Raw genomic sequence first — 12,279 nt, 5'->3', positions numbered from 1 at the left:
TTCTCACCCAAAAAGGCACAGGGGTCATCTCAAGCAGTGATGACATTTGTCCCATGATCTCAAAATCCTGGTAAGCAGTGACCATCATGATTCTAGTTTCTGCCAGAAGACTCAGTTCTGGGCTCTGGTAACATGACGTTTTCTCTGGGTCTCTCTAGCCATTGGGAGAGTAGTGCCTTCCTGCTGCTGTGAATCTCTGGGTTGCCTCACCACCGAGTTCTTCCATCATCTGTATAACCAACAATCTCCATTAGATTCCTTCTCTCTGAAAGTCCCAAAATGATCCCAACTGGATCACGACTTACACAGAACTGAAGACTCGATCACAACTTACACAGAACTGAAAGTGGGAGAAACAAGAATGAGTCAGTTATTTTTTTTTCTAGATAATTACGGTCCCTGCCATTACAGATGTGGAAAGAGGCAGAAAAAAAACAGAACAAGAACAGGAACAAATACTTATTGAGTACCTTTGTTGTGCAAGTGTTTTATTATCATTTTATCTTCACAGATGAGAAAACAGAAGCTTAGAGAGATTAGGTATTTACTAATGATCGCATTATTAACATGTGGTTGAACAGAAATTTGGACTCAAGATTTGACTCCAAAGCTTTTCCACTGGAGTATGCTTTCCCTAGCTGACATGAGATTACATTCAGAAATAGTTCTTGAAGGCTTGATGGGACTAAGAGATAAAAGTCGTAAATGTTAAATAACCTAAGACCAAGGTCACTGTCATGGCCACACCAAGTTTAGTTGAGGGTATCTGTTATTTTATTTTTTAAGAAACAGGGTCTCCCTCTGTCACCCAGACTAGAGTGCAGTGGCATGGTCATAGCTTATTGCAACCTCAAACATCTGGGCTCAAGCGACACTCCTGCCTCAGCCTCCCCCATAGCCGAGACATGCAACAAAACTACTAAATCTTTAGAATTTGTGAGGGCTAATGGAGAAACGTTCCTGGGGATCAAAGGTGTTCATTAAAGAAATCTATTATTTTACTGTTGTTTTTTGTGGAATTCAGGGTACCCTTATTTGGAAGGGTAATTTATTTGGGAATTTTTTATTCTCCTTCTCCCATGGCAAAGATTTACCAACACTGTTATGTTTTATGGAGATGTCCTCCGTACTCCTCCCCCAGAAATGCAGTTGGGTAGAAGGGGTGACACAAATCCATCCTTATGTGTTCTCATCCACTCCCATGATGTTTTCCAAAACTTAGTTACTTCCAAATGTTGCTTTCTCTTGAGATGTAGACCTGCATATCCACTGTTTACTGGACCTATGTGGGCATCCTCATACAAATCTGATTCGATATGTCTAAAACTCACTATATTTTTCCATCAAGCTCTTCCTTCCATATTCCTAATTTACTATAGCTAATGGCCCAAGAATGCAACCCGTCCCCCACTGACTGCCTCAGCCAATCCTTCTGCACCTCATCTACTTTCTTAGGCACCACATTCAACCAGGCTCCAGATCCTGTTAAAATCAACTTTCTAAGTTCCTCCAAAATCAATCTTCATTTACTCATTCGATAGTTGACTGTCCAGTACCAGATCTGGTGCTCAGTACTGGGAATGTTGAAATGAATCAGGTGGGCCAAATGAGGTACTGCCTAGCTCTTCCTTTGCTCCTTTTCATTGTCTCAGGTCCCTTCTCACCTGAGTCACAGCATTAATTTCTTTACTGTTTGGGCCGTTTCCATCTTGTTCCCCACCCCTGTCTCCTCTTCTCCCAGAATAAATTTTAGGAATCTGAAGTACTATGTCACTTTCCTCCTTGAAATTTCTCAGTAGTTTGGCATAGCCTTCAAAATGCAGCCTAAAAGCCATGGGTTGCACCATTCATGTCTTCCAGCCTTTTCCTATAATACTTCAGATTGCACACCCACTTCTGTGAACTCTTTCATCCCCCGGGCTTCTATAAGTGCTATTCCCACTGCTTATAACACTCTTCCCTGTCGCATATTTCTATTTAACCCCCACTCATCTTTCAAACACAGTAAAAACAAATTTCTTTTCTGGAATCTATTCACTGAGCCCAGCCCATGCCTGGGGCTTCTTCCTCATGATTCCTGCTGAGTTCCCATAACACCCAGTACATACCTTTATCGTAAAATCACACCACTTGTCACACTAGTAGGTAAATGCACTGTCTCCTCCACTCCATTGTGACTTCCTTGAGGGCAGGGGGGCCTCGGGTTCACTCTGTGTCTCCAATACCAGGCCCTGGATGTGGCACACAGCAGATGCTCAGTACATGTAAGAATGGGTAAGTGTGTATTTTGAAATCATGAGGTAATATACAATCTTCCACTGTGAAACTCAAAAGGAAGGAACATTTTCTGTTTGGAAACTGTTGTTTCTTCTCTGCTTATAAAAATACAACTGAATTTGTATACATGGCCAGAGAACTCCAGCCAGCAGGAGTTAATCTAGGAGTTGTGAAATACTCATAACGTATTTCCTGGATTTGGCTTTTATTAATACAATATACCAAGTGGAGTTTTAACAATTTTAGAAAAATGTAAAAGTGCAACTAGCATCTCTAGACTATGCTGTACAGGACCACAATGTAAACACAGCCTTAACAAACCAAAGCACTTCTTTTCATAGGACAGTATTTTCTTTATAGTGGGATTACAATTGAACAAAAAATATTTACATCTTATGCAGATGCCTGTAAGTTCAGAGTAACAGGATGAGCAGCTTTCCTTTACTACACCTGTCAAAGAGTAGATCCCACTGAAAAAGAAAACCTCAAATTTACCTCTTAATTTAAGAGATTAAAAGATGGACCCCAAACCGTAACTTGGTTCCCATACCACTCCTCAACTACCCATGCACCAGAAGGAAAATAAAATGACTTATTCACAAAGTATTTCTCACTACTGGAATTATGTGCTAGTACTGCCAGTGGCACTGGAAGTGTTTAGGCAGGTTTATGCTGAGTAATATGTTTAGGTGGTGCATGTATTCTAATTCAGAGTTTTGCCCATATTAAGATAAACTTCCTGTACCTCTTGACACTTAATAACAGAGATCTGTTTAATCTGGCTTCACCTCCAAGCTAAACAAGTTTTGAAGATATACTACAGAGAGAAATTGGGTTTGGATTTTGTAGGAGGCTTATATTTTGGTTGTAACAAGAATGGTGTTCTTAAGCTAGATCTACTCTGAAAGTTTATGACTGTACTTCAGGTATTAGACTTCCTAGAAACTGTAGTTAGAAAAAATTAAAGATCTAACTTTCTAGTATGCTTCTATACTCAGTGGCTTCTTGGCACTGCTCGGCACGATCTTATCAAAAAATGTAACGATGTGGTGAAGAGTTCTACTAAAGACAGGAGACCATTATTTCTGCTTTTTCATACTCTTTATTGCCAACGGTTTAAAATGGTCAACATAAAAAAAAAGACATTTTTATAATAAATACTGCTCTTTGGGCTGTAATAAATAAAAAGTTTATTAACAAGGAATGCACTTTTCCAGCCACAAGTATCTTCAAAAATTAATGAAAAAAAAATTATATATGGCCATAGTTCACAGTTACGCAGCCAAAAGCTGCTCCAATTACAGCCTTTAAACAACATGGGAGCTTCCTCCCTTCTCCCTCCCCTTCAGGAAGTATATTCACAGTTCCAAAGTCCTCTGGCTGAAATGCTCTCAACAGAGAGAATTTAAGAATCAATGCACCTTTCTGCAAAATTGTCTGAAAAACCTTTTAAAACAGGTATCTCAAGGAAAACTGCATTCTGGTTCACTCTTGGATTGTCCAAAGTCAAGAACTGTATGCCTTAGACTGTTCTGTTTCCACCCAGTCCAGCAGGCCACAGGGGAATTGTTTTCGTACCACCACATGTCCATCTTCTTCAACATGCTCTAGATCATTCTATTGGCTTCCCTGTAGATCTCACAGTGGAAAAGAGGAGTCCCATAGGGTCCATTCGAAAAGTCTTTCAGTTACATCTTTGTAAGAGCATGTTCAGGGCATATTCCATTCGATTTTTTAATTCTGATGAACAGCCAGACATCAGCAGAGTTGTCAGCCTGAAAGTTGTAGATATCCTATCCTCATTGATGTAGGTGAGAAGGTATTCTTCATTTTGGCTACAGATGATTATTTTTGTATGATCATGGTAGAAATTCACCTTAAAAAATAAACATAAGACATTAGATCTCTCAAAATATTTGAGAATTAGAAAAGTTCAGTCAATCACTAAACTGGCTAGGTACAAATCTTTCTGTTTAGGACCTAAACGTGCACTTTCCTGAAGAGTTCATTTACCTGAAAGGTGCCATCATTAAAGAGCATCATTAGGGCCTTATCAGATTTTAGCCACTGAAGGAGGTAGAGCCGAGGTCTTCGAATATCAGTAACACTAGGCAGATCTCCACCCTGGAAGAGATGAGGAGAGTGAGTTATTGCCTACAAAGATTTTGTAGCATGCACTCTATTATTATTCTAAGAAAATCCTCTCAAACTTAAGCAAGCATCAGAATGGCTTTGGAAATCCCTGCCTCCACCTCCCGGAGATTCTGATTCAGTACACCAAGGGTAGGTCAGGAGAATCTGTTTCTAACAAGCTTCAAAGTGATGCAGACACTACTGCTTTGTGGACTACACTTCAAATGTCACCACTCTAAAGCCACAGTACTTACATCCATGAGGTTCTCCTCCATGTAATGAGAAAAGTATTTCAGCACCGTCACTTGACTAATAAATTGCTCAGGAGCATCTGTTGCTGGGAAAACTGAGCATTGGCCAAGCTCTGCGTAATAGTGAACTGTTCTATAAAAACAGGAACGAAAGGGAGAGAAGAGAAAAAAAAAATAGAAGCAGTTAATCATTGTTTTTAGATTTCTTTAGTGCAAGACTAGAGAACTGACAGGATTTCATTAATTGATACACTTACTTTTTGTCTGGAAGGAGGCTCATGTGAGCACCATTGTTGAAAAGGACACCGACGGTGTGGTCTGAGAGCTGGTACCCGAAGCCATATTTGTTAGAGTAATCAACCCATTTGGTGACCCACTGAAATGATGTGCTCAGCTGCTCTTTGGGAATGCAATCAGCTTCCGGCATGTTTTCCAGACATCCCCGAAGAACCCTTGCCACTGTGTCTGCAACACTTCCCATAGTACTGTCTTCAAGGCCTGAAAAGTCAGAGAGAAATGTTTCAAGTTATACAATATTTTAGCAACAAAACCTCAGGCTTTGGTAGATGCTAAGTTTCACTCCATTAATTCGAAAGACATAGAACTCAAGATTATTTTCCAATTCCTGTAATCTTACTACTTCTATGTTAAATTAAGCTACAAAGTAAATTGACTTAAATTATTATGTACTTAGCACTGGCATTTCGAGTTTCATTATTTAAAATACGATTGACAACCACTTACATTCACTGCTGCTGCTACAGCTGCCAAGAGTCCCTCTGACTATCATCCGAATAGCATCCCCAATCTGCTGCTTGTTTTCTACTGCGGGTGTTCCAGACCTGGCAACTGTGGTGGTAGGTGGCTGGAGCTCCTTAGAAGAGAGAAGATTTATGCAATGAGTCAAGCATCTAAATTCATTTAAGGGTGAGAATTCCAGATTAAGATGAGAGTGAGGCAATTGCTGGGAAAGCTCATCAAAAAGCAATGGACACAAGCCAGATAAAAGATAACGCAGTAAACTCACTTGCATGCACTGTAAAACTAAAAGACTTCCTTTTAGTTTTAACTTCCCTTTCAAAGGGTTTGAAGAAAAACTTTAAGTAAATATGACATATTTGAACCATGATAATCATAGTCCAAGTGCTAATTAATAAAGAGTGGAAATAACGTAAAGCGTGAGTATCTACTTTACTCTTTCCCAACACACCTCATCTGTCCTGTGTTTGCTGGGTTGCTGAGTTATTGAAGTCTTTTTCAAATCATGCCTAAGCTTGTAGATGTCTTCATCTTCTTTAGACACTCTATCTGTATATCAAGGAACAGAATTACAAACATTAGTCTATATTAACAAGGTAGGAACAGGGTTAGCCATATTTTCTCCTTCTTGCATTATTGACCAACTTATGAGCATCCTGGGCAAAAATAGCATTTTACCTTTGCCATTAGCTGCGGCTACCCCCAAAAGCCCTCTTTAATGTTTGCAAAATAAAAAGCTATCAATCACAATTCAAGGTATGGATTTATTATGCTATAAATATCAACATTTAAGAATATGCAAATATGGCCAAGTTATGCTAATATAAAATTCTCTTTTAACTAATTTCCCAAATTTAAATATAATATTGGGTATGAAAAAGGAAAAGAAGTCTTGTTAACTTACTATGTGTGTCAATATATCTTGCTTTGTCTTTTTTGCCACCAAAAAGAGCAGCAGCTGCTTTCTTAAAGAAATTCTTAGCTGGGCTTGATAAGTGGAAATCTGGAACTGTATGACAACAGCTAGAAGACAGTCTGTCCGGAGTGAAGCCCTGTGGAATATTAGAAAAAGCCTTCAGTAACCTGTCAGGTAACTGGGATCAATACCAGGTAATTAAAAAAAAAAAAGATAGTGCACCAACCTGCAAAAAAAAGTCATGTCGAATGATGTCATCCAAACTGGGACGATCCTCTGGGTTTTTGGACAACATACTAGCAATTAAGTGCTTGGCAGGAGCCAGCAATGAGGACGGCATTGTATACCTTGCTTCCCTTATGCACCTATAAGTTTCTTTGAGATTTGTAGTTTCAAATGGGGGCCTCCCTAGTAACATTGTATACCTGTGTGCAAAGAAACACATCTTTAGCAATGGTCATAAAGCAACTCTTTTCAAGTGTTAAAATCTAAATCCGAATTTGCTTTTTAATTATTCTGCTGCATTTACTTACATTACACAGCCCAGGGCCCAAATGTCTGATTCACAGCCATGTCCTTGTTTGTTGAGGACTTCAGGAGAGAGATAATTTGGGGTACCACATATCGTTCTGGAAAGACAAAATATTGAGATCGTGTTAGGAACTATTCCACTATTTAAACTTGGTTCTCTTGACATGACTTGATGGGAGACAAAATCTTAAACAAAATCTTAAAATCTATACTGAATTTCTATTTGGAAACATTTGACTTTTGGCATCTGAAAATTCAATTGAGATCTGACCAAGTGAGTTTTGGTAATTTTTAAAAATGCACACACGTTGTTTTAGCCCACATGCAAAGTGTTGTTAACCAACTAAAGCCAGGGACATCGTGGCATTTTATACATTTTAAGCCAAGAAAAGACTTCATTGACTGCTTTCCTAATCAATTTAGAGGCACAGGGTGCTCTGTCTAGTCCATAGTGGGCATTTCATAAGTATTTCTTTAAATTAACATTGCTATGATTTATAGATTTTATCACTGGACCTCTGAAACATTAAATGCAAAATAATGAAGGCATATTTGGTCTCCACAAAAGTCTACTAGGATGCATCTTTCTGAGTCTTACCTCCTTCTGTGTTCCAAGGGTTCTAGCCTGGCTGCCAGACCGAAGTCCCCAACTTTTAGTTCCATGGCTTCATTAATAAAAAAGTTCCCTAGAGGATAAACAAGACAAAATGTGAATCCCTTTGAAAATGCGTTCTAACCAAGTACACACACATCCACTTTGGAGCCAGGCAGCCAATTGTTATATGAAAGTCGCCCATTCAAAAGCAAGATTGCAGACACCAGATCCCAATTAAGAACATTAATATGTAAAAAAAAACAGAGAGAGAAAAAAGAACTCTAGCACAAAACTCAGCTTTTGGCGTCAATGACTTACCTAGTTTGAGATCTCTGTGCAAGATTTCTTGTTCATGAAGGTATTTCAGTCCAGACACAATCTGCCTGAGGTAGTATCGAACTTCTGGCTCTGTCAACACCTTTCTTGCTTTCAAAATATGAGCCATTGACTAGGAAGAGGAGAAGGAAAAAAGAGAATCTGTCAAAACAGTTATCAAAATCACTGGTTTCCCTTTGCAGGATGAGCAATGAAAGTTAACTTTGCAGTGTAAGTGCTGCCACAGCTAAAATCCCAGATAAAATACTCTTTGAATACCATGTTAATTCGCGGTAAGCAAATGTTCTCAAATAGGAGTTGACACTTACCCTTCTACTGCAGTATTCCAAGAGAATGTAAATGTTTTCTTTGTCCTCGAAGTAGTGGTAAAACTGCACTACATGCTTATGATGAAGAATTCTGTGAAGCTCTATTTCTTTGTCAATCTAAATGAAAAAGCAAGGTAAGGCTTATTAGCTTCCAGTCACCTCGGAAAAGCCAGTGATTACACATGCAGCAGACATTTTCCTAACAGGGAAGGGCCATCCTTGCACACAAAGAAAATACTTTACTCAAGAGTCATACACACCTTTTCCCTTTGATGAGGTTTAGCTACTCTGCTGTGAGGAATAATTTTTGCGGCGTAGACTTTGTTATTTGTCAAATCTGTCATCTCGTAACATTTTGCAAAGCCACCCTGAAAGGAAACAAAGCCGAGACGGAATTGAGGATGGCACAAAAATGGACGGCAGATATTTTAAATAAATAAATAACTGGGAAGAAAGAAAAGCAAAAAAAAAAAAAATTGAGGAATGGAGGAGGGTGGACAGAGGGAGGCATTCGAGTTCATTAAAGCTCCCTCGTGAAGAGAAACGCATTGCTGGAAGCAGCAAGTTCAAACAGTTTCTCTTCTTCCTTTATAAAGGGGAGCTTTATGGAGGGAGTTGGAACGGGGAGACATGAAAAATAATCTCTGATGAGACTTGTCAGGAAAATTCCCTGGGAGCAGATGGAGGGAGAGAGATTTGATGTAGAAAGCCCTCGCTTCCAGACTCAAGATGCATTTCTCTGGGCTGTGGGAGACACACAGTTCTGAGGCTAAGAATGCAAAGCCGATCCCCAGCGCTGCCGGCGCACAAAAGCCAGAGGGCAGGTGAGGAGCCCACCTCGCGCTGGGATCGGACCCCCGAAAAACCCGGAAGCGGCGGGCGAGGGACCCTGCGGGCTTGCCCGGCTTGGGGTCGCCCGGACAGACCTCCCGCCCGCCCGGCAGCCCGGCGCCCTCCGCTTGTCACCTTTCCCAGCACTTTGCCCCGGCAGTAGCGCTTCCCCGTCGTGGGGTCGACGATAATCCGCGAGATCTCTGGCCCCGAGTGCGAATGGTGGTGATGGTGGTGAGGGGCCGCCGGTGGCACTTGCGCCTGGGACTGAGGTGGCTGCGATTCCTCGGGGGGCTGCGGCGGCCGCTTCTTCTTCGAGTCCGCTCCGCAACCCTTGCCCAGCGCCTGCTCGCACATTTTGGTGCTGGCGGCTGGCTGGTAGGTGATAGTCCGCAAAAGCTCCATGGTCGCCTTGCCGCCCCGCACTGCCCGCTGCCACCCCTAGGCGCGGTCACACGTCCGAGCCGGCCGTGGTCCTCGCACCCTTGCCTCCGGTGCCGACTAGCACCCAACACCCCGGTCCACTTGTGCGAGTGAGAGCGCTCGGCGAAGTCTTATATATGGGGAGGCGGGAAGGGGGCGGAGACTCGATACGCGACACCACGTCACGGCCTATGCCCCGCCCCATGCCCCGCCCCACGCCCGGCCGAGCGCGCGTTGCCGGGAAGCAAGTCTTGTCGCGCCACCTGGGTCTCGCTTCCCAGCGGAGCCGCGCGCCTCGAACGCCGGCCGCCGAGAGCTCTTACGGCCGCGGGAAGGCCTTCAGAGCCGTCCGTGGGCCCCGCTGTCCCGTTCTTCGAAGGCTCCGAGCCTCAGCGTAGAAAACAGAATAGCGAGGGCCGACGCCTGGCCTCACCCGCGCCCCAGCCGCCTGGTGGCAGGGCAGTGCCGTGACCTGAGCGAGTCGGGCGCCGGTGTAGACGAATTCCCTCCCCCGCACAGCCCTTCCCGGCCGCCCGGGGCCTCCTGTGTCAAGGTATCAGGGTGCCCGGAGCCCGCCGCAAGGGCAGGCGAGGCCTCCTCCGGCCGTATGACAGGGCTCGTTTGCAGCTGCCCCGCAGTGCCTGCCCGCGCTGTGACGAGGTCGCTGGTGTCTAGCTGGGGCAGTGCCGAGAGGCCGTGCGGGTGAAAGGCCGGGATTCGTGGAGCCGGGCATTCGAGCCCATCGCTGTATCGCGCTAGGGCAGACACGGGCCCGCAGCCGGGATCCCGGGCCGATCGGCCAACCGTGCCAGGATCCCACTCGAGGCCCGTCTGGCCCCCGCCCATCCCCCTAGAGCGAGCCTCTGTCTGAGGTCGGCCCCTGAACCTTGCAGAGCGAGGTCGACGTCCTGGCAAGGCGTCCTCCGCCCATAGCCCGAAGATTGGAAAGCAAGGGCGCCATCTTGTGGAATGTTCCGGAATGCCGTTAGGTGTCGTAGTGGGCAGCGGTGGACAACTGTGGGCCTTTGACAGTTACTGGCTAGGCTCTAGGCTAGGCTAGGCTGGAAAGCAAGGTCGCCATCTTGTGGAATGTTCCGGAATGCCGTTAGGTGTCGAAGTGGGCAGCGGTTGACAACTGTGGGCCTTTGACAGTTACTGGGCCTTTGACAGTTACGGGCTGGGCTAGGCTGGGGCTGGGGCTGGGGCTGGGGCTGGGGCTGGGGCAGGGGCAGGGGCTGCGGCGAGGCGGGGCTGGGCTGGTACCGTTAGGTGTCGAAGTGGGCAGCGGTGGACAACTCTGGGCCTTTGACAGTTACTGGCTAGGCTCTAGGCTAGGCTAGGCTGGAAAGCAAGGTCGCCATCTTGTGGAATGTTCCGGAATGCCGTTAGGTGTCGAAGTGGGCAGCGGTGGACAACTGTGGGCCTTTGACAGTTACTGGGTCTTTGACAGTTACGGGCTGGGCTGGGCAGGGCTAGGGCGAGGGCGAGGGCGAGGGCGTTTTTAGAGCATCTCCTGGGTCTGCTGGTTCTCAAAATAATTATCTTAAAATAATCCTTATCCCAGGGCCATATTTGGGGTGGCATATTCTCATCTCCTACATTATTATTCCCATTTCATAGATGAGGCTTGGAGAACTTAGGTAATTATTGTATATTTTTACTACATCATCGAAGTTAGGTTAATTAGCAGCACACTTGAATCTTTTTACCTATGTTAACAAGATATGGTAAATAGTTTTTTGAAGCTAAATTCCAGAGAAATTTAGAATACCAGATTATTGAATCCCTGGAAGGTACATACAAAAAGGGTTGCTGCAGTCCATTGTCAATTTTAGGTATGTGTGGTATCAACATTAATCGAACATTTACAAAAATACTGTGTCTCAGATACTTCCAGCATAATGTGGAAAAGAGGCTTATTGCCATTAGAGAGGAGAAAGGGAAAGGCTTTGCCATTAGCGAGGAGAAAAGGAAAGTCTTTGCTGGCACTTCCGTTTTTGATTCTTTAAAAGGTGCAGGGCAAGTCCAGGCATGTTTCTGATAAGTGACAATAGACTTTAACCCCAAGATTGTCAGGGATGGAATAAAGGGTGGGGCTTAGGGGTGGAAATTCAGAATTACGTAATTATCCTCTTTATTCATAAGCCCAGGGGTGACCTTTACTTCCCAGATTTGTGCAAACCTACTCTAAGATGTAGAAGGCTTGCAGGTTTAGAAAATATTACTAGAATTTATCAAAGCTAGTTTACACACCATGTCTTTATGGTTGATAATAAACTGTATATTTATACATATGTGTGTATGTGTATGTGTATTCATTTGTGGCCTAAGATAAAAAACTGAAGAATAGATTGTCATGATTTTTTTTTAAATGTCAATTTCTTCTTTGATTAGCATACACTATGGTATGTATCTTTACCAAATGGACTTCAGTATTTGATAAACTGTTGAACATTCCATGTGAAATTCAGGTCTGTCTGCCACAACATGGAGGCATTTAATAAAATATTAACGCTGTGTAAATCTTCTGTTGTCTTCTTTCTGACTGAGAACATGATTTTTTTTTGTGGTTGTGGTGCCATCATGTGGACAGAACCAAAATTGTAGTCTATAGAACAAAAAAGGAAATAAATGCGCTTTCTATTAAGTAGACTAATTACTAAATATCATGGAGTCAACTTAGTAACCAGTAGGAAGGAAAAAATGGTTCCATGCTTCATATCTGGCTTATTTTCAAGCAAATGGAAGTTTGAAATACGTGAAATTTTAAGACAATATGAAAGAATTCTTTCATAGCCTGAGTGTGGTAGAACTTTCAACTATTTACAAAATCTAGAATCCCTAAAAAAAAAAAAAGCAAGATTCATTAATGTAACTATATAGAAACAAAACCCTTTCATTGATTTAAAATAACAAAAC

At 43.1% G+C, this 12,279-nt stretch overlaps 1 protein-coding gene across 1 annotated transcript; it reads right to left on the bottom strand.

The window, feature by feature from the left end:
• Positions 1-3,359: 3,359 nt before the first annotated feature.
• Positions 3,360-10,420, bottom strand: PLK2 (polo like kinase 2). Its single transcript, XM_001140767.8, has 14 exons — positions 9,073-10,420; positions 8,367-8,474; positions 8,107-8,223; positions 7,781-7,910; positions 7,466-7,553; positions 6,870-6,965; positions 6,563-6,761; positions 6,325-6,472; positions 5,872-5,969; positions 5,406-5,535; positions 4,919-5,159; positions 4,665-4,794; positions 4,291-4,401; positions 3,360-4,153 (listed from the first exon to the last, which is right to left on the bottom strand). The coding sequence occupies exons 1-14, from the start codon at positions 9,340-9,342 to the stop codon at positions 3,962-3,964; spliced, it is 2,058 nt and encodes a 685-aa protein (XP_001140767.4). The 5' UTR covers positions 9,343-10,420; the 3' UTR covers positions 3,360-3,961.
• Positions 10,421-12,279: the final 1,859 nt, after the last annotated feature.

This window comes from Pan troglodytes, chromosome 4 (assembly GCF_028858775.2).
Source record: "Pan troglodytes isolate AG18354 chromosome 4, NHGRI_mPanTro3-v2.0_pri, whole genome shotgun sequence".
NCBI classification, from domain to species: Eukaryota; Metazoa; Chordata; class Mammalia; order Primates; family Hominidae; genus Pan; species Pan troglodytes.
The sequence above is the reverse complement of the archived record's forward strand: the minus strand, read 5'-3'. Positions and strand labels throughout refer to the sequence as shown.

Coding starts and splice junctions, on each gene's coding strand:
- PLK2 (XM_001140767.8), bottom strand. CDS start 9,342: ATGGAGCTTTTGCGGACTATCACCTACCAGCCAGCCGCCAGCACCAAA. Junction 6,473..6,562: donor GACATGACTTTTTTTTGCAG/GTTGGTGCACTA, acceptor AATATTCCACAG/GGCTTCACTCCGGACAGACT. Junction 4,795..4,918: donor AGCCTCCTTCCAGACAAAAA/GTAAGTGTATCA, acceptor CTGTTTTTATAG/AACAGTTCACTATTACGCAG.